Source organism: Euprymna scolopes, chromosome 34, assembly GCF_053919585.1.
Source record: "Euprymna scolopes isolate OS-2025 chromosome 34, ASM5391958v1, whole genome shotgun sequence".
Taxonomy (NCBI): Eukaryota; Metazoa; Mollusca; class Cephalopoda; order Sepiida; family Sepiolidae; genus Euprymna; species Euprymna scolopes.
The window spans coordinates 25,023,422-25,044,873 of record NC_136515.1 but is presented as its reverse complement, the minus strand read 5'-3'; the positions used below and the strand labels follow the sequence as shown (position 1 = coordinate 25,044,873).

At 30.7% G+C, this 21,452-nt stretch overlaps 1 protein-coding gene across 4 annotated transcripts in view; it reads left to right on the top strand.

Moving 5' to 3' along the window:
* The window catches only part of LOC145259140 (sister chromatid cohesion protein PDS5 homolog B-like), a 246,488-nt gene that overhangs the window by 136,980 nt on the left and 88,056 nt on the right, over positions 1–21,452 (top strand). For all 4 annotated transcript variants that reach the window (XM_080116838.1, XM_080116835.1, XM_080116836.1 and 1 more), the window contains exon 10: positions 17,063–17,157. In XM_080116838.1, the coding sequence (XP_079972964.1) occupies positions 17,063–17,157 (95 nt within the window). The remainder of the gene's footprint in view (positions 1–17,062; positions 17,158–21,452) is intronic.

Here is a 21,452-nt window from a genome sequence, read left to right as displayed (position 1 = left end):
AACTTTAGGAGCCTTAAACCTATTTTTGTTTGCGATGTACAATCTTACCACTTATCATTATGTATTACTACATATTATTATTACATATCAATCCTCAGTGCGGGTGACGCTTGAACTTAGAACTTCTACCCATTTATGATGGAATGAGAACATGCTACTCCGATAGATTAAAGGGTTCCGTTAGAAATTCTGTACAGATTCCCAAGTCCAAAAGAAAGATTCCAAAATTCAACAGAAAGATTCATGAATTTAACAAGATACACCTGAAGGAGATTAGAGATTGCATCAACCAAACCATTATGAAAATAACATTCAAGATGAGAACAGTAGGCCAAAGAATCCAAATAATGTTTAATTACAGTCATCTATAATTAACTTGTTTTCATTATTTGATTTTGAAAATAACGTCTTCCAACCAAATGTTAAACTTTAGCATCGTCCATGCATGTACGTCTCAATTACAAAATAAATTGAGATATTATATGGGCAAGTTTTCATTACAATAAAGCGTGCAAAGACTTGTGTGTGCAGAAAAGGGTTGTTAAAACCAAAAGTCTTATCATCTAAAGGTTGTCAATTATCTCCCTTGGTAAAAAAAAAAAATACCCGGGCATTTTTATTTCATAATTTTTTAAAACTATATTATTTGAACCTTTTTTTTTTTTTATTATTATTTAATTGCAAATTTAAATTCTTTATTATAATGTTTATATATAATAATAATAATTATCTATATATTAATATGAGAGCATGGGTGTTATTTTGTGTGTCACACTTACATCTTTTTTCTTCTGAGTGACTGTCATTTAATTGTTATGACCTTCCATTTCTTGAGTAAATAATTTTACAAACAATTCTTCATAAGTTTTGGTTTTGGTTTCGATTATAGCTGAAGAAACTCAAGTTTATATATATATACTTTCACAAGTTTTGGTTTCAGTTTCGATCAAGCTGATGCACCCAAGTCATATGGATATATTTTTTATCTTTGAAATCACAACCTTATAATATATAAGAATCGATAGAAAATTGATTCTATAATAATATATACAAAATCTGCATTAATTAAAATATCTTATTTAAGCGTATTTTACGACCAGGCTACACCGGGCATCCCGGCTAGCTTATATAAATACTTTTGCAGTTTTAACAAAACAGCTACAATATTAGGGCATCTCCATTTATGTTGAACATTCACAGAATGCCAACATCAATATATAACATATGAAAGAGTCCGCTGTGGAATTTCCACAGGTCCCGCTACTTATTATTATTATTATTATTATTATTATTATTATTACTTAATTTATTTAATATAAATTTTCTTCTGCGACTATAACCTTGCATATTAAATGTTTTGTTTTGGTGTTCAGAGTTTGATTGTTACAAAATCTGCTATAAAGCATGTTTGCATTAATGAAAATAAATACAGTTTATAGGAAATTTTTATGATTACATGCATCCATTTACCAATATTATTTGGATAGATATACATTTTAATATTTTATTTTCTTCATTTTTTTTTTTTTTTTGTAAGCAATGGCCCTACTTGACAAGAGTTCCCAGTACCGTTTTATCTGCTTAGTTACACGTTTCTGTTACCGAATCGTATCAATGATCCAGCAACTTTGTCAGACTTTAACTAGTAATACACACGGACGAAAAAACGCTTTGGATAATCACAGATTTCAAGGTAGTTCTACTAAAATAGCCATATTTTTTAAACCAGAGCACTTCAAGTCTTCAAATTACTACTGTTTTGTTCGGAAATGAATATACTTTCAAATGAATTAATAAATATGAATGTACATTATATATTTTAAGAGTTTTAAGCAAATAAAGTGATAAAAATGTGAACGTCATAAAATGGCGTTTTCGGTAAGGTTTTGTAATGACCCCCCCCTGTTTTCTAAAGGTCCGTACCGTGATTGTATGAAGAATTTCGTCATGAAATTTGGGAACCAATCAGTAGAGGTGTTAATCTTAATACTGTCAAGTGTCCGAAATATTTTTGACCATTTCTTTTTTTGTTGTGTTAAAAATAAGACTTTAATATGACTAGTATCGAACATTTTGAAAAAAAAATTCTTCGGACACCCAGTAGTAAGTAAATCCATCTTTTTACTATCTTTATCAATTAAAAGTATTATTTTATGTTGAGTAGGACCGCGGTAATTGATAATTTAAAAGGACCTACCCGAAAAAAAAATTGTTGCTATTTCTCGAATTTGGTCAAATGAAGTACTAGCAGCAACAGCAGCTCCAGCCTGTAGAATCAGCCATAGCACAGCACAGTGTATAAACAACACGCGTTCTTTAATTTTTATTCAAGAACGAATTAAGAAAAACATGAAAATATGAATATAAATGTTCTTATATGTTTAATTAGAGCTATTTTGTTATCAGAATAACATTAGTTTAGAACTATTCGGTTTTCAGAATGTATAATAACAATCCCAACCAATTCGGCATTATGAATCTGTAGCAGTGTCAGAATCTTTGGGAAAATCGCCATTCCAAATTTGACACCCCTAAGACAAAACTGCGAATAAAATATAAAAAAATCGTAATTTCTGTTTTTAAAGTGGGTTTTTTATTTTATTTATGGAATATACTTCCAAAATAAACTATTAAAGTTGTTTCAAACATAATAAAAATATTATTTCTTATTTGTTAAAAAACCGTGTTGACAAAATATCCGCTCGCGGTGATTGAATACGCGGACATTCATTGAATCTGTTGCAATTTCTCACATTTCTCGTCAAATTTAAAAACATGGTTAAAAAAACAAAATAAACTTTTGTAGATTGCATGCACTTTTATTCTTTAAATTAGTTTTGAACAGCGAATTAAAACAATGTTTTACTGCGAACAGCCACAAATGTTTTTTTCAAAATCAAAATAAGTATCAAAATCTCGTTTATACATAGATTCGAAAAAGTTGTCAAAAAACAAATATATAACAAATAAATATTATCAAAGGCAAGATAAGTTACTTTTCTACCTAACTGGATAATTTTCTAGTGTTTTTATTTAATGTAACATGTTTATTCAGCTCGAAAAACGTACAGTGTTTACCGATGTATTGGAAAATTAAAAATGGCGCCCGGCCCGACTCTTTGACACGGTAAGTTTGAGAAAAGGAGTTAAAAATAAAAAAAACTATACAAAATACTGTTAAAAACTCACCGAATATATGTCAGCCTATGTCACATGTCACGGTAACATATATTGAGCGAGTTTCTAGCAGTATTTTGTCTACTTTTTTATTTTTAACTCTTTTCCCCAAACTTACCATTTCAAGAGTCGGGCGCCATTTTAAATTTTCCAAAACATCGGTAAACACTGTTTTCAAGCTGAATAAACATGTTACATTAAATAAAAACACTAAAAAATTATCCAGTTATGTAGAAAAGTAACTTGCTTTTGATAACATTTATTTGTTATATATTTGTTTTTTTGACAACTTTTTCGAATCTGTGTATAGTAATACAAACCCTCAAAATCTATATCAATATTCTTGAAATTTTAAAAGAAAAAACATCAAACTACAATTAGGAAGCTTTTTATTTCGTTATTTTTTTTTTTCTACTTATTAAGCGAAAGATATTTTTACAACCTGCTCCAACGTAGTATAAACGGCCTATGGAATTAACACCTTCAACCTCGAAAATAGAAATCAACAAATTTATGGAATTTTCTTTGAAATTTCGCAACGCAGTTTCTTATTAAATTAAAACTAAATATAACATTTTCTGACTTATTTACCTGTCGAATACACACACACACACACACATATATATATATATATATCTTTCTGTAAAATATTTATTTGAAATGGAAACGGCATTTTGCAGTTAGGACAACAAAACAAAAATGAAGTAACGGTTCGTATTCCTAAAACACTCTTTAACCCTAACAATAACACTAAGTTCGAGTGGCAAGCCCCCCCCCCCCCCCAATAAAATACCTTTGTAAGCCACATACAAGCATCTAAAACAAACAAAAAATAGATCCTTCCTTAAAGAAAAATACACATGAAAATAAATTGGTTAACTGTCCTAAAATGCTAGAATAGCCAGGAAATGGTGAATTATTTTACATTAAATTTTTGTGAAACTAACCGCTCCCCCCTCTAATATTGTTTTTGTTAGCTTTGTCTCTGTCAAGTTTTCAGTATGTTCACACATAATTTTCCTTAGCCCCTACAATTAATTCAAAGTCCGAATGGCAACCCTCCCCATATTCTCATTGCATAGAAACCCTCTTAAAACTACACATAATCATCTTTAAAAAAAAAAAAAAAAAAAAAAACAGTTAACTGCCCTAAAATGCTAGAATGACCTATATTAGAAAATTATTTTACATTCAATTCTAAAATAATTTGTTTATCTTTCATTAAAGTTTTTCATGGCATTTTATACACAATTTCCTAAAAAGGTAGAATCACATTTTGGAGGGGTGGTCAGAAGGTGTTAATCTACAATAATACCAAAGAAATATTGCAATATATTCATTTTTAAATGGTCTTATGTTTAGATTTAAGTTTTTTGTACATAAAGCACATTACAATTTAACTTTGAGTTCTCCAACTTCTTTTCTGTTTATGGATACATGGCATTTTTAAGGAATTGCTGCATATTTATGCACATTTACTGCAGATTATTTGGAAACCATAAACTTTGGGAGATTTTCAGTTGCATATTCTGATTCTTTGTACAAAAATACACTTATATGGTAAATTTCATTTCTTAGTCTTGTGTTTTAACAAAGATATGACATTTTTACTGAAAAAGTAGTGTAAAAAATGTGACAAAACGCATATGGTCTTAAAGAGGGAAAAATATCCAAACGTGTGAGGCACAAAAATAGCCATAACTTCCTTAATTTTAATCAGATTTTAAAAATTTAAAAAGATTCTTTCTTAGCTCATCAAGCTCTTTCTATGCATACCAATATTGAAATATTTCAAGCTATTTCAATTTTTTCATGTGTATTGCTACTTTAACAGAAATGGTTATTATATATCCCACTTTTATTTTATTTATTTATATATACTTTTTAATATATTTTTATTTTGATATTTCTTTATTTTTTATGTACAGTGCCGGCAAAAAGAAAGTCCGCACTTGTAATTTTTTCAAAAACTGCAAATTTAAGCTAAATTTAATGTAACTGTTTCAACAATCTATACCTCATTTGACTCGCCTTTTATTCCTCTATAATTTTACCTGTTCATATTTGACTTTTAATTGAAATATTCTAGTGTTCACATCAATTTGAAAAAATAACTTAAAATTTAGGAAGCAAAAAGAAAGTCTGCAGCAACAAATTCACTTAAAACCAGCTTAAATTATCGCCCCTAAATCAGTTTAAAATATCCACCAACAGGCAACAAAGCATCTCTAATCATAATTGTTGTTGTTCCAGGTTATACAACATAACATTTAGTCCATATGCCACAACTTTCTCTTAGTGATTGTCAGGAGCTCATTAATCTCCACCTTTCTGGTTTATCCAATCGAGAAATGGCCGCAGATTGAAATGTGATGAGAAAAGGGTACAAAAAACAACAGTGTTCGTGATGCATTATTACTATTATTTTTATCTTTATCATTCTATTATTATTATTATTATTATTATTATTATTATTATTATTATTATTATTATTATATGATTTTAGACCTATTCAATCCATGCCCAGCAATTTTTAACTTAATTTACTTTATTTCTTTAGAGACCTTTTAAAGCAAATGCATTTAAATAGGTAAATCACTTAAATTGAATGTAACTTAGCTTACTTTAAGAGGACGCATCGTAGTTACTGTGAACAGCGCCTCCCCCCTCTCTGCATAAATCTTTAACGTGTCAAATTCCATATAACACCGCGACCGCTCGACTGTCCACTAGTGATCGCTACCTACTTGTTCTGCTTGTACTTCCTTTTTTCCATTCAGCCCTTACTTCTCTCTTTCTCTCCCCCTACCCAAGCCTCAAAAGTCTTACGCATCTTGCACCCTTCCCTCCTTTCTTCTTTTCCACCCTCTTCCCCTCTCTCTCTCTCTCTCTCTCTCTCTCTTGTCTGGCTGAAGTTTTTAAACTCTACTTCACCCCTTTTCAATGTTTATTTAATTATTAAACCTTAACACTTAAATGTCAAATCAGAATTGAATCCTTCCACCCCTTTTTTTTCCCTTCATCTTCTAATATCGTTTTCCCAAATCATAATAACCACTTCTGTTAAAGTCTGACGAAGTTGTTGGATCGTTGATACGATTTGGTAACAGAAACATGTGTAACTAAGCAGATAAAATGGTAATAAAATAAAGTATATATTTATTTGCTCTGCAATAGTATTGAGCACTTTATCAGGTTTTTATTGATTAACATTTTTGCATAAAATGTGTGTGTGTATATATGTGTGTGTGTGTGTGTATGTATATATATATATATATATATATATATATATATATATATGTCATCCACATACAGTACTGTTTCACAGCTCATCAGTGCGGCTAGACAGGCAACTACCTCAAGCCAGGATTGAAACCCGACTGCCTGTACAGCAGTCAAGGCTGCTAACCATTATGCTATCGGCGGCTGCTGATCGAGTCGTGAGTTTAACAATGTCTTAATATCGTCTGAAATACCTAAGCTCGAATTGTTTACACAAAGAGCATCTCTTTATATAGCAATATACATGGCCGTTAAAACGCTTTGGATGACTACAGATTTCAAGGGGTTTCTACTAAAATAGTCATATTTTAAAAACCAAAGCACTTTAAGGTTTCAAAATACCACCGTTTTGTTCAGAAATGAATATACTTTCAAATGAATTAGTAAATAATAACATACATTATATATTTTTAAAGTTTTAAGCAAATAAAGTGATAAAAATGTGAACATCATAAAACTGCATTTTCGGTAAGATTTTGTGACATTTGTTTTTGTTGGTGTTTATTTTTATGTCAAATCGATTTTTTTTTTTTAATTAAAAATCTGGTTATAAAAAAAAATTCTTACATGTTTAGTTAGAACTATTTTGTTATCAATCCTACAAATATTTATAAAAATTGGGTAGCAGTAAATTTTTAAATATTTTAACAAGCGAAAATGTGAAATATGTTTTGGTTCACGTGTACGAACGGTTCACACACTTCTAATTTTCATCCCTTAAAAAATGTTTTCAGTGAATTATTATCGAATGGAAACTAACTACCCGATTATTAAAAAAAAAATAAAATAAAATAAAAAATAATCAATATTTAAATATTTGTAGGAGGTGCTCAGTTAAAAAATAACAACGGTAGGAAAAGACATGAAATGTAATTAAAAATCAAAATAACATTAATTCAAAATTTTTAACAATTTGCCAGCTTTAGCAAAAACTTGTTTCTTTTTTTATATTTAAATAGAATTTAAATACTTGATATTTTTCCAAGCATCATGTTTTCTGTTAGAGGGACGTCACTTTTTTAAATAACATTTATTTTTGTGTGTTTGTCATAATTCTTGTAAAGTTTCACAATGGGTATCAAACACCCTCTTAAAAAAAAAACTTGCTTAATTCTATGTCTAATCCTAGGTATGAGTGGCAAGACTCCTCCTAAAACCTTTAGCCTTAACAATAACGCTAAGTACAAGTGGCAGAGCTCCCCACTAAACAAACTTCCTCTGTGAACTCCTATAACCATAAAAAAAATGCATAAAAAATGTTTAAAGAAAAGTGCACATGATTAATCCCAATAAATTGGTCAACTTTCCTAAAATGCTAGGATCATCTTGAAATGGTGAATTATTTTACATTTATGTGAAACCAACCCCCACTCTAAATTCTAAAATTGTTTTTGTTTTGTTTCTATCAAGTCTTCAGGATGTTCACACATAATTTTTCTTAGCCCTATCATTAACCCAAAGTCAGAGTGGCAACCTCCCTACCTTCTCATAATTGAACAAAGACCCTCTTAAAACCATGCATAATCACCTTTTAGAAAATAAATAAACAAACAAACAAAAACCACCCAGGATTTATCTGTCATAGGAAAAGTGGGGGGGGGGGGTAACTGCCCTAAAACGCTTGAATGATTCAAAATGAGAAATCATTTTACATTAAATTCTAAAATAATTTTTGTTTATCTTTTATTAAAGTTTTTCAAGTTGTTCACATGCAATTTTCTATAAAGGTCGAATCACATATTTTGGAGAGGTGGTCAGATGGGGAGGGGTAACAGAAGGTATTAATCTACAATAATACCAAAGAAATATCGCAATATATTCATTTTTAACCAATGCTAGATTTCGATTTCAGTTTTTGGCACATAAAATGCATTACAACTAAACTTTGAGTTCTCTAACTTTTCTTTTAACGAATACATGGCATTTTTAAGCAATCGCAGCATATTTATGTGCATTTACTGCAGATTATTTGGAAACCATTGATTTCTGGAGATTTTCAGTAGCATAATATTCAGATTCCTTGCACAAAAATACACTTATATGGCAAATTTCATTGCTTAGTCTTGTGTTTTAACAAAGATATAGAATTTTTACTGAAAAAGTAGTGCAAAAAATGTGACAAAATGCATATGGTCTTAAAGAGGGGAAAATATCCAAACATGCAGGGCATAAAAATAGTCATAACTTCCTTGATTTTAATTGGATTTTAAAAATTTAAAAAGATTCTTTCTTAGCTTATCAAGCTCTTTATATATATATATCTTTCTATATATACCAATATTGAAATATTTTAAGCCATTTAAATTTTTTCATGTGTATTGCTACTTTATACGCTCATGCTAATTCGTGTATCACTTCTCAATATGCGCAAGATGAGGAGCATTGTATATATGTGTGTGTGTGAGTGAGTGTATGTATATATATATGTGTGTGTGTGTGAGTGTATGTATATATATGTGTGTGTGTGTGTGTAATATATATATATATATATATATATAAGGTCATGTTATATGCTACTGGTACCATGTAACCCAGTACTACCTGCCTCATGGTCGAGTCACCTGCGACTAAACTGGTTCCCCCACCAGACTTGTTTAGTGAGGAGGGTGGCTAGTCTCCCTGAAGGATTAAAAACAAGACCTTCCAAAGGGCAATTAACACCTTTTTCGGGGTCAACGGCCAACTAGCACCGTGTGTGTTTGTGTGTATGTATGTATGTGTGTGTGTTGGGGTGGATAGGGCTCCCGTAAGCCGTGGTGAAGGCAACCTTTCTAAGAGAAGCAAATCTCTGATTTAAAAAAAAACAAAGCGGGAGACCAGTACCCGCAAGCTGGTCTGCAGTTTAACTTGTTGCTGGCTATCTTGCTCTTGCTTGTTGCTGGATCTCAACATTTTGAACCGAGAGAGAGAGAGAGAGAGACTTAACTCTCATACAAAGCTAAGACTCTGTAACATCATCTTTGTATAGATAGTCCCTCAGCCATTTGTCTATAAAAATGATCCTGTAGCGATGAAAAAGATGTGACGTGTGGAGGCTTGAAATGCTGGAAGCATATAATAATTGATCTCATGATCTCAATGACCGTCTTCAGTGTCATGCCTGCTTGAGCATGTGAATTCACCGGTAGGACTATTAAAAAAAAAAAAAGAAGTAATTTTTGGGCTCATAGACTTTTAGTGTCTGAGGGAGTGGGACTTGTCTGACAAGACGTTGCAATCATCATCATATATATGTATATATATGTGTGTGTGTGTGTATATATAGATATATATATACACATACACACATATACACGTGTGTGTGTGTATATATATAAATATATGTATGTATATATATATATATATATATGTATATATATATATATATATACTAGCATGGGTGCCCGGCGTTGCCCGGGTGTTTGGAGGTGTATGCTGAGCAAAAAAAAAGGGGGTAATTTTTTAAACTTTGACCCCTATTATGACCCCTGAAAATTTATTGTTTTGGGCTCAAATTAAGTTATTAAGTTAGATCCATGTCCACGGAAGCTATATCTAAAATTTAAAGTGTGTAGACCCAAAATTGTCGGAGAAGTTTGGTAGAGTTCTCAAAGCTCAAATCGTTGAACTTTGACCCCTTAATCGCCAAATTTCTGGCTAAAAACCGATCACATAGATTTTTCCAAATCTCAGTACCCTGTATATCAAATTTCGAGTCTGTAGACTAAAAATTGACAGAGTTATTTCGTAGGGAAATGTACACAGACACACACACACACACACACACACACACACACACACACACACACTTTCACTTTTATAGATATATAGATTTAAAATTTGAGTCTGACAAAATTATATTGCAAACCGATATATTAAACAAACGAACTTCAAAGAGACAAATGAACACATAAGTAAAAACAATTTGTATTAGAAAACATTTATTATTCCACGTCTTTTTTTTACAGACCTGACGACTGAGGTTCGCTCTTAATAAAAATTGTTTTTTATAGTCTTAATTTTGACTTCCTTTTTCATAAAAAACTAAAAAAAAAATCAAGAAAGAAAAGAAATTTAATTTTATTTTTTCATTAATTTCTTTCTGTGCAAAGCAATTCTTTCAAACTTACTCTGTTTCCAAAATGTTTTTATTTTATTCCCCTCCCCCTTCATTCATTTTCCTCCGCATCCTGGCAAGATTACTGTACACATAGATTCGAAAAAATAGTCAAAAACAAATATATAAATAAATGTTATCAAAGGCAAGATAAGTTACTTTTCTACCTAACTGGATATCTTTTTTGTGTTTTTATTCAATGTAATATATTTATTCAGCTCGAAAAACATACAGTGTTTACCGATGTGTTGGAAAATTCAAGATGGCGTCTCACACCCTCTTTAACACCGTAAGTTTGGGAAAAGGTGTTATAAATAAAAAACTATACAAAATACTATTAAAAACCTGCCGAATATATGTCAACCTATGTCACGGTAACATATATTGAGCGAGTTTTTAACAGTATTTTAACAGGGCACATCGTAAAAACTGACCCATTAATTTTCCTGAAGTAAAAACTATATCGTTTTTAAACTTTTAAAACTGTACATTATAAAAAGAAAACTGTTCGAGTGATTTTTTTTTTTTTTTTTTTTTACATGGGTGTCACCACTTATCAAGGCCCAGAGGCCACTCAAGGATAAGGGTTAATAGGTATACATTAGTCATTGTGATTTTAGCATAGTAAACAGTGGGAATTTTGTAACTTGGATTACTTGAAAAAGAAAACTGTTCGAATGATTGAAAATGAAAACAAAATAACAATGTAAATATATTGATAAGAAAAAAACAAAAACAAACGAAGTTTCCGTTTCAGGAACCCGAGTTTAATTTTATGTCGTAATCATTCAACTCGTTAGCGGTTTTATTCAGCGATTAGGGATAACCATACGACATATCTAATTACCAAAGCGATTTTTTTTAATTTTTTTTTTTTTATTAAAACTAAACCTGTTTAGTTTTAATGAACCAATTTTTTTAAAGCCAACACTTTAGTTATTTTGAGAGCGTGCAACTGCACCCGAAAGGTTGATTAGGAAACTCCAAATCCTTTTATGACTCGGAAAAAAAAGGGCTTTTTTATCGGCTTAAATGATAAACTAATGTTAAATATTAGTATTTGCCATCGATTCTGAAATAAAATGAAATCCTGACATTGTGATCATTTTTGCAGGTGTTATGTGCCAAATATTGAAATAAGAATGTTTAAATTCAATTATTGTAATTTAAGTCTTTAAGTTTAAAGTCGATTTTATTTATAAAATATCTTTTTAGAAATCAATCTCAAAAACAATCTGAACAATAAATCTCTTTTGTTATGGCTAAGTTTTTGTCAAGGGTAGAAATTATAATAGACAAGTATTCATCCATGATGACATTTTACCGATTTCCTGGTTTACAGGTATTCTTGCTAAATTTCTTCGAAAGAATTGACATAAACAATACTTCAACTAAATACGTATATTTCATGCAATAATGACTTTTATTTCTTCTGACTTTTCCTAAACTAAACATAAAACATCGGTTAGGGTTAGTTTAACATTCTGTAAAAGTACCTTCCATTTTTTTTTGTTTGTTTTTTTTTGTACTTCTGCAGAGAAGGTAAAAAAACCGATAAAAACTGGATATATTTTTCGTGTTTTTATTCAATTTAACATGTTTATTCAGCTCGAAAAGAATACAGTGTTTACCGATGTGTTGGAAAATTCAAGATGGCGTCTCACACATTCTTTAACACCGTAAGTTTGGGAAAAGGTGTTATAAATAAAAAACTATACAAAATACTATTAAAAACCCGCCGAATATATGTCAACCTATGTCACGGTAACATATATTGAGCGAGTTTTTAACAGTATTTTAACCGGTTTTTTATTTATTACACCTTTTTCCAAACTTACCGTGTTAAAGAGAGAATCGGCCGCCATCTTGAATTTTCCAATACATCGGTAAACACTGTATGCTTTTCGAGCTGAATAAACATGTTAAATTGAATAAAAACACGAAAAATTTGCCTTTGATAACATTTATTTGTTATATATTTGTTTTTTGGCAACTTATTCGAATCTATGTGTACAGTAATACAAACCCGAAATGAATTTAAGACCACGAGTGAAATGAGAAAAAGAAGTCAGCGGGTTTGGTTGCCATAACAACGTGACGGTAGTGAACGTGTGTGTGTGTGCGTGTGTGCGCGTATTTCGTGTAGTTTAGTATTTTTTTGCGTAGTTTAGTATTTTTCGTGTAGTTTAGTATTTTGTGTGCGCGTATTTCGTGTAGTTTCGTATTTTTTTAATTTGTAAATAACAAGTTATTAAAAAATTAAACCCTTCCAAGATGGACAATAAATAAAGCCATAATATTTTATGGTAAAGGTAAGAGCGTAGAAACGATTGTTTTTTAGGAGATGTGATTATTGGATTAACCAATCAGAAATCGTCTGTGGCACACACACATCTCTGTTTTTATAGATATATATAGAAGATAGATATAGATATAGATAGATAGAAGATAGAAGATAGATTAAATGTTAAATAGATTTTGTAAATAGTACAGTTGAAATGATTAGAATATTTCCAATATGTAATAAGGTCGAGGTAATTAGTTAAAGAGATTTAATATAATGTGATATGCAAATGAGCATAAGTCATTCGATATGGGGGTTGTTTGTAGAATAGTATATAAAGAAATTAGGCACAGATTCTTATGTCTCCTATAACAGAAACATCCTAAAATGGGTTCTAATGTTTCTCTACCAGGAGAGATCAACCCTATTACCTCCTTTATATTTCGTTGATGATGGAGAGCTGTACACACAGACAGAAACACACGAACCCTATTACTTTATAAAAATATAGATATATATATATATATAATTTAAAATTGGTGGTTTTTAACAAAGTTGTTAAATAGCATATCCAGTTTTGATAAAAGCTTATATTGCTTACATTTAAAAGGAGATAGTGGCCACTCAAATAAATCTGTTTTGAGATCGTCTCGAGTTTACTTAACAGGAGAGAAAGATTTTAACAAAGAAATATTTTTTTAAAGTGGAAAATGCTTCCTCAAAGACTGGAAAAAGCTGAACTTATTCTCTTAGATATTTTCCAATCTGACGGTATTCATTAATTTTACTAATAGGAAAACCTCCCTGTTCTTTATTTACACCATGTGACCCACAACAGCCAATGAGAAGTCCACAAAAAGTGATCGTCTGCCGAATTGAATAGCTCGTTAAATATCACACATCTCGATAAATATTAAATTCATTAAAGATAAAATTTTATAAACTTTTCTTTTTTTGCTGAGCTGTTCTATTTTAAATGAAATAAAGCCATTCCAAAAACAAATTATGAAGGTATCAAGATATTCAATTATTACAAAAAAAACAGCAAAGTTTACTCGCAATATTTTAAAATCTGCTAACATCAATCAGAAGTGACCCCTCGAGGACACTCCAAATGTAATAAGTGATTGTTTCTTTATTATTTAAAATAAATTCTGAAAATATTGCTTACATTCAAAAGGAGATAGATGCAGGAAATATGTCTACTGCTCATGGTTTGAATTTACTTGAAAGATTCAAATTGAAAATTAAGGGGGAAAAATAATTCTTTAACCCCCCCACCTTCTCATTCAGGATTTGTCCTTTTGAACTAAATCCACTCCCTCAAAATCCAAAGATAGAATTGCTTTGTCTCCAATTTGATCTATAATATAAATCTCACCTGTTTGTTTAAATGTATGTTTGTATGTCTCACAAAATTTTTTGACAGAGGTGACAGATCCTGACAAGATCAGTATCATTTTGAAGCATGTCATGGAGACATCGGCTAAGACGTCAGATTTTCTTTCACTTTCTTTTCTACGTTTACGTCACGGGTTCGAGCCTACCTGTCTATTACCACTTTTTTTTTTTTTTTTTTTTTTTTTTTTGCTCAATACACACCTCCAAACACCTGGGTAATGCTGGATATCCAGGGCTAGTATTAAATATACCATGAAATGAAATTTCTATTTCTTCAACGTCCATTTCCCCATCTCCTGTGAACCACAATCTGCCATTGACTATGTCAAACACACAGTGTCGTCAACTAGATCTAAAAAATTGTTACAATTTTTTTGACAGAATGATTATACTATTGTTATATAATCTCTACTTAATATAAAAGGCACTTTGCATGTATGAGTTTGTTCCCTATGGATTCTGAAACAGCCGAGTCAATTTAAAAACGTGTTTTACACAAATATACTGTATGTATCTGAGGATGTTTTTTAGATAGGTCTTGTATCGAAATTCTGGTAATTATCAAAAAAATCTATAATGAAAAATATCTGATTAAAGAAAAAAAAGAGTCCGACTTTGACGAAAGTTAACGTTCTTACACAGCCTAACATCACATGTGCATTTGAGAAGTTTTATTACCACACAAGCAGAAGCGCTATGTGTGTAAAATTAAATCGATTTGATTGAAAAATGAATGATTTCACTGATTTCAATAACAATAAAAGTATTAGAAGTGTGGAACATTCATTGATCCTCATTAATCCCCGGGCAACGTTGAATCTCCCTGCTAGTTCTCAGTATTCAGCATTTAAATTAAACATAACTTTGAGAAATGTACTATACTTTCTAAAATAACATCTTCCAACAAAAGTAGTGATGAGAGACACCAAATCTTGATAAGACAAGAGACACCAACAATAATACTGTTATAGTAGCAGATTTCCACAGAAATTTCATGGTTGATTTCTCCATCTTTTTCGTCACTTTTATATAAATCTCAATTTTTTTTTTTTTTTTTTTTTTTTTTGAAGATTGTAATGCTGGGTATGGGGCAGCCAAACTAGCTGCCAACATTCCCCTGCTTTTTATTGAAACCAATCGAAAGCTCTTTTTAGTATTCTCGTTGTTCCATTTGGATATCTTTTGCACTTGGTTAACCAGGAATATTAGTTAGGATGAATATTAGTTATGTTTGTTTGTGTGTTTGTATGTCCACTAAAACTTTTGTCAATTGCATCGAACCAGTACCTTCTGAAAGAGCGATATCTCGGGCGCATAATATGTGAAAATTAGAAAGAAAAAAATTAATTCTGTTGTGGTCAACTGGACCATTTCTTGCAAGGGGGGGGGAGTTACTTTTCACAAGTCATGGATGCATAGCAAACTGGAAGTATGTCTAAAAACATTATTTTGCAGGGTCATGATGTCATAAGTTGTTGTGGTCTGATGGGCAAAAGCGTTTGCCAGTAACGGTTTTCCATTCTTTCCCTCTTTTGCATTTCAGGTTCAAGCCTGCCTACCATGGCTAATTTTTTTTTTTTTTTGCAGTCGCATGGGAACTCACTATTTTGATTGAAAGAAAAATTGTTTTGATTTTTTTTTTTTTTTTAGGGGAGTCCAGCAACAAAAAGTGGGGAAGTTGTCATCTATTTCTTTTTTTGGGTGATTCCGTTCTTTTGTGGGGGGTTGCTCAATATCCTTAGTATAGCAGCTGTGTCCAAACTGAATTTCATGTCTATCTGGGCAGCGCTGGGTATCCATGCTAGTCTACTAAATAAATGACAGCTGTCTGTGTATGTGTTTCTAGCTAAAAGTCAAAAAGTACAAACTAACACTCACAGAGTTAATAGATTCTTGATCAGCATTGCTCTGGATAATTAATATAAAAAAATTAAAAATAATGATCTTTTTTGTCAGCTAACTGAACCAGGTTTTGTCAGGGTGCCAGTTTTTCAGCCACTTTCATGGTTCAATATATTACATTATTAAAGCAAGCTGGGGTGGGGGACATGTGGAAAAACAAGAAAAGATTGAATAACTGATCAAGAAAGGTAGAGCAAGTAAAGTATGTCTCTTTATTGTTTCTTTATTATTGATAGTTTTCACAGAAAATCAGCATTTAATTCTAGTTTATCACATTTCTTGTGGATTATTGCTGCATAAAATACTAGAAAATACTAGTATTTTTAAGTAGCAATCTTTTAAAAAAAAAAAATGGATGCCTGTCTGTATTTGTCCTCTTGAATTAACTAAAAGAAAAGATAAAATATTTTCCAACATAAAGAGAAAGAAAAAACTTTAAGAAAATATGGCATAGTTTAGAGACAACATATTTCTATTAAAAGCGAAAAAATAAGATGCTTGTTCAGAATAATGACGAAAAGCAAAAAATTGAATTTCCGCTAAAAACAATATTATCTACTTAATTGTCTTGTCAAAATTAGTAAAATACCCAAAAATTACAAAAAATGATAAAATAGAAATAATTTTTATTAATGAAAATTACTTTCGGAAAAATTGCAGGTTGTACTTAAATAATAAACAGATTTCAAACCATGAAGTACTTTTTTTTTTTTTAAAGTTATGTTTCAGAATAATAATATTGGATCATGAAAGTAAATGTTTTATATAATGTAGTGCTCTGTCATTGATTTTGACATGTCAATTAAGTAGATAACATTCAATTTAGTTTAAATTCATCTTTGTTTTTGTTATTTCGAACAAGCACTGAAAATAATTTGAATTCTTTATTTGAAGCTAAACTCTGACTTGTTTTCTTTTAGGTTCAATGACATCAGCACTGGAGTTCGAACTGTGTGTGTTCAGTATGCGCAGCGATTTATTTTACATCATTCTGAGCTGGTCAAGGATATCATTGGTGAGTACTTTTATCAAAATAAAGATTCACTACCAAGCATCATCTCTAGTCTCATGACCAAAAGGTTGCTGTTCTTATCTTAGAATTACTTTGATCAGAGGTGCTCTGATGAACTTGTTGTGCTTCCCCCTCCCCTCGCATCCCATTGATGTAAATAACCCCAACCAACTCGCCAATCAATAAAATTCCATCCATCCTCAGATGTTGATGCCACACAAAAATAAATTTCACTGAACTGTATTTTTAAAATTCATGTTTTATTAAAAGTAATTTGTTTGATTTTTATACATATATACATACATTAAATATTAATTTATTTTATATTTTACAAAAATGTACTTTTCTAAATTTTCAAGTTAACAAATACTTTAAAATTGAGTTTGTTATTGTTAAGCTGGATAGAAGTATTGATTATCTCCCTTGGTAAAATAAAACCGCTTTTTTTTTTTTTCTTTAATTTCATATCTTTGTAAACTATATTCTTTTAAGTGTTAACTATTCTACACTTTTCCAAATGGATTGTTAACTATGCTGCATGGGCAACTAACAATTTTCGGGGTTAAATTTGATACGCTGTCTAAATTTGCTACTCCAACATCCAAATCCAAAGTTGATCCAGTCTCTGAAAAATCCAAGATTTTATTTAAACTGAAAGCATCTCATTTGCGCATCCGGTGACAAGATCACAAGCATATAAACAGAAGTAGAAGCCATTTTTTTTTTTTTTTTTTTAAATCTGCCATAACCACTTTTTAAGGCATTTAATCACATTTCCCTTGATCTTCAAGATAAGTAATTAGTTTTATATTTTATCAACCAAGCCGGGCGTCTTCGTCACGGTGCGACTGTCATATGGGATCTTCTTGAGAAACTTTGATTTCTTGTTATGCTTGTAAGGAAATTTCATATGTCTAAGAATATGGATTCTGGGAAAAAGTTATTATTATACTAGGTGGTTTAGTCTCTTTATTATTATCTATAAATTTCTATTAGATAGTGGAGGGGGGAGTGTGAATTATGATTTATATTATCAATTAGGCTAGTAGAGAGCAGTTCTATCACAATACATAAGTAAATCACGTCTCTGTATTGTTATTATTAAGGAGGCATTGAAGGGATATTTGCTGATTGTTGTTGGAAGAATTAGTACCCTGCAAATTACGTTGGACATGATTAATTTTTCTAATATTTCAATTATAGTCTGTGCTAAATTTAGAATAGTGAAGAAAAAGATTATCACTATGTTTTTATTCAGTATAGGACTAATATATATATAATCTAAACAAATTTTCTAAAATTAAAAAAAATTCTTTAGGATGTTGGTTTTAATGTTATTATTGTAAGGAGGTTAAATCCTGTTATTTTTTCGCCTTAATTTCCTGGATTTGTTGTAATTATATTATTTGTTAAAAATATTTATTATGTCAGTCGGTTGTTTGTTTCAGTTGCTTTTTTTTTTTTGCCCTTTTTTATAGGCACTAATTATGTCAAAGTTTATTTTATTAAGTGTCATATTGTCAATCACAATGCTATGTGGTTTTTAGGGTTATAAGAATTTCAGTAAGAATCAGAAATTCTTAAGGAATATCCTGAGTTAATGAGGGCATTGTTATAAAAGTGGGAGTTTTGTTCAAAAATAGATTTTTTTGTTGAAAGTTTCGTTATTCTATTGGATACAGATGAAATGATGGATTTGGAGTGGTTCAAGAATGAACATAGAATAATGATAGATTTGGTTTATGGTAATCTGTTTGAGAGTCTGGTTTAGGAAGTCCAGTTTCGTGCAAACACTTTATACATGCAAATGATATACAGTTAAAGCCAAAATTATTGGCACCCTTTCAATTTTTACGTTTTTTGGAGAAAAAAACATTTTTTAACTAATTATTTTTATTAAAGTGTTGATGAACATTTATATCAACCATGTACAGATCTCCTGAAACACTTTTAGTTTATTATAAAATATATAAAATAAATATTATTAATTATAACAAAAAACAGACAAATTCAAATTTATTGGCACCCTTTATCAATAACCACTTGCAAAGCCTTTGTTTTTAATAACAGCTTCCAGACGTTTTCTATACGACATTATTAAATTCCTACACACATCAACAGGAATATTAAACCATTCTTTCTTGGCGATATCTTCTAATTCCCTCAGGTTCCTTGGTTTCCTTCTTTTCACATTCGTCTTCACCACAGCCCACAAGTTTTCCATTGGATTCAAGTCCGGACTTTGACTTGGCCACTTCAGGACGTTTATTCCATTATCCAAAAGCCATTTCTTCACCGATTTCGCCGTATGTTTTGGATCATTGTCCTGTTAGAAGACCCAGTTGGTTCCAAGACTAAGGGCTTCTGCAGAAGGTTTCAGATTTTCAGACAATATTTTAATGTATTGATCTTGCTTCATGATGCCATCCACAGTGACAAGTTTTCCAGTGCCATTGGCCAAAAAGCAACCCAAAAACATACAGTTTTCTCCACCATACTTCACTGTAGGGACTGTATTCTTTGGGTTGAAGAGGCTTCTCCTTTCTTCCGCCACACAAACGACACATCTCTGCTGCCAAAAAGTTCAATTTTAGTCTCATCTGACCATAAAACTGAACCCCAAAATGTTGAATCCTTGTCAATAAACTCCCGTGCAAACTCTAAGCGGGCTTTAACATGTTTCTTGGAGAGGAGAGCAGTCTTCCTTGGTCGGTACCCCTGAATCCCGTATGATTTCAGTGCCCTCCTCAATGTAGAAACAGAAATTTCAATACGTTGATCGCTCAATTGTTGGACTACTTTCTTACCAGTAGTTTTCGGGTCCTTTTCCACTTTTCGAATAACTTGTCGTACAGTTCTGATAGAAAGTTTCTTTTTACTGCCTCGACCCGTCAAGTTTTGAATCATATTGAAAACACCATACTTCTTGATAATGTTTCTTACTGTTGACACAGGAACTTCAAAATGCTTAGAAATGGATTTATATCCACTACCTTTCATGTGTGCATCCACTATTTTCTGTCTAACATCGAAACTGTGTTCTTTAATTTTAGCCATCTTTGCAGTCTGGTGTTATTGATATAGTGAGGGATTGACTAATGCACGTTATTTATAGAAGGCTTTGGAACATTCTAGAAGATAATGCAATACCAAAATCATAATAAACAAGTATTATTTTGCATAAAATATTGTGAATTCTATGATAAAAATCATTGGTGCTAATAAATTTGAATTTGTGTCTTTTGTTATCATTAATAATATTTATTTTGAATATTTGATAATAAACTAAAAGTGTTTCAGGAGATTTGTAGATGGTCAATATAAATGTTCATCAACACTTTAATAAAAATAATTAATGAAAAAATATTTTTTCTCCAGAAAACGCAAAAATTGAAAGGGTGCCAATAATTTTGGCTTTAACTGTAAATGAGTTATTAACAAGAAATAAGACGATTGTTTAAAAGAAATAAATTTAAAAAATTATCAATTTACGTGATTTTATAAAGATATTTTCTTTGCTCAGGTTGTGTATGATTAAAACTAGAACTTGATTTAAAAAAAACAAAAAAACTGTTTTTTGCATTCAAAATTATTTATGATTGTTTTATTTGTATTTTTATTGTAAGTTGGAATTGTTTTCAATCAAAAAAAAAAAAAGAAGCAAATATGTTTTTCTAATGTAAAAAAAAATAAAAAAAAACTACTTGATCAATTTACATATTTAAAAAAAATATTTGGGTTAGGTTTTTTACATAGTTTACCTCCTAAAAGGAAATCAAAATCTATATTTTGGCTAATACGTTTCAATGGCCTTAAAAGATAATATAAAAATTTTGTTATTTTTGAAACAATTAAAATTTAACATTTTAGCGTGGGGGATCACTTTCCTATATAAATTTAACATAGAATAAGACCCCACTTCTTGGCAACGTAGCGAGATATGAAATCATTAGCATTTTTTTCAAGTTTGGTGGGCGGAGACAGAAGAGGGAATGCCAATAGTGTTGAAATTCATAAGTTCCAAAGATTTTTAAAATATATAGAAACGCTTCAAAACGTGTGTGGGGATGGGGTGGTGGGCTATTTTTTTTTTTTTTTTTGCTTTTTTTTTTTTTCCAAAGATTTGTTATGAAAAGGTCTCACTGTTAAATATTACTTAATCGGTTAATTGTTATTTCTTGATATTTTTAAGGCTGTTAACACACACACACACACACACACACACACAAAAGGTGGACCTGTACAATGCACACTCCCTCCTTGTATTTTTTTTCTTTTTGTATTTTTCAATTTTTTTC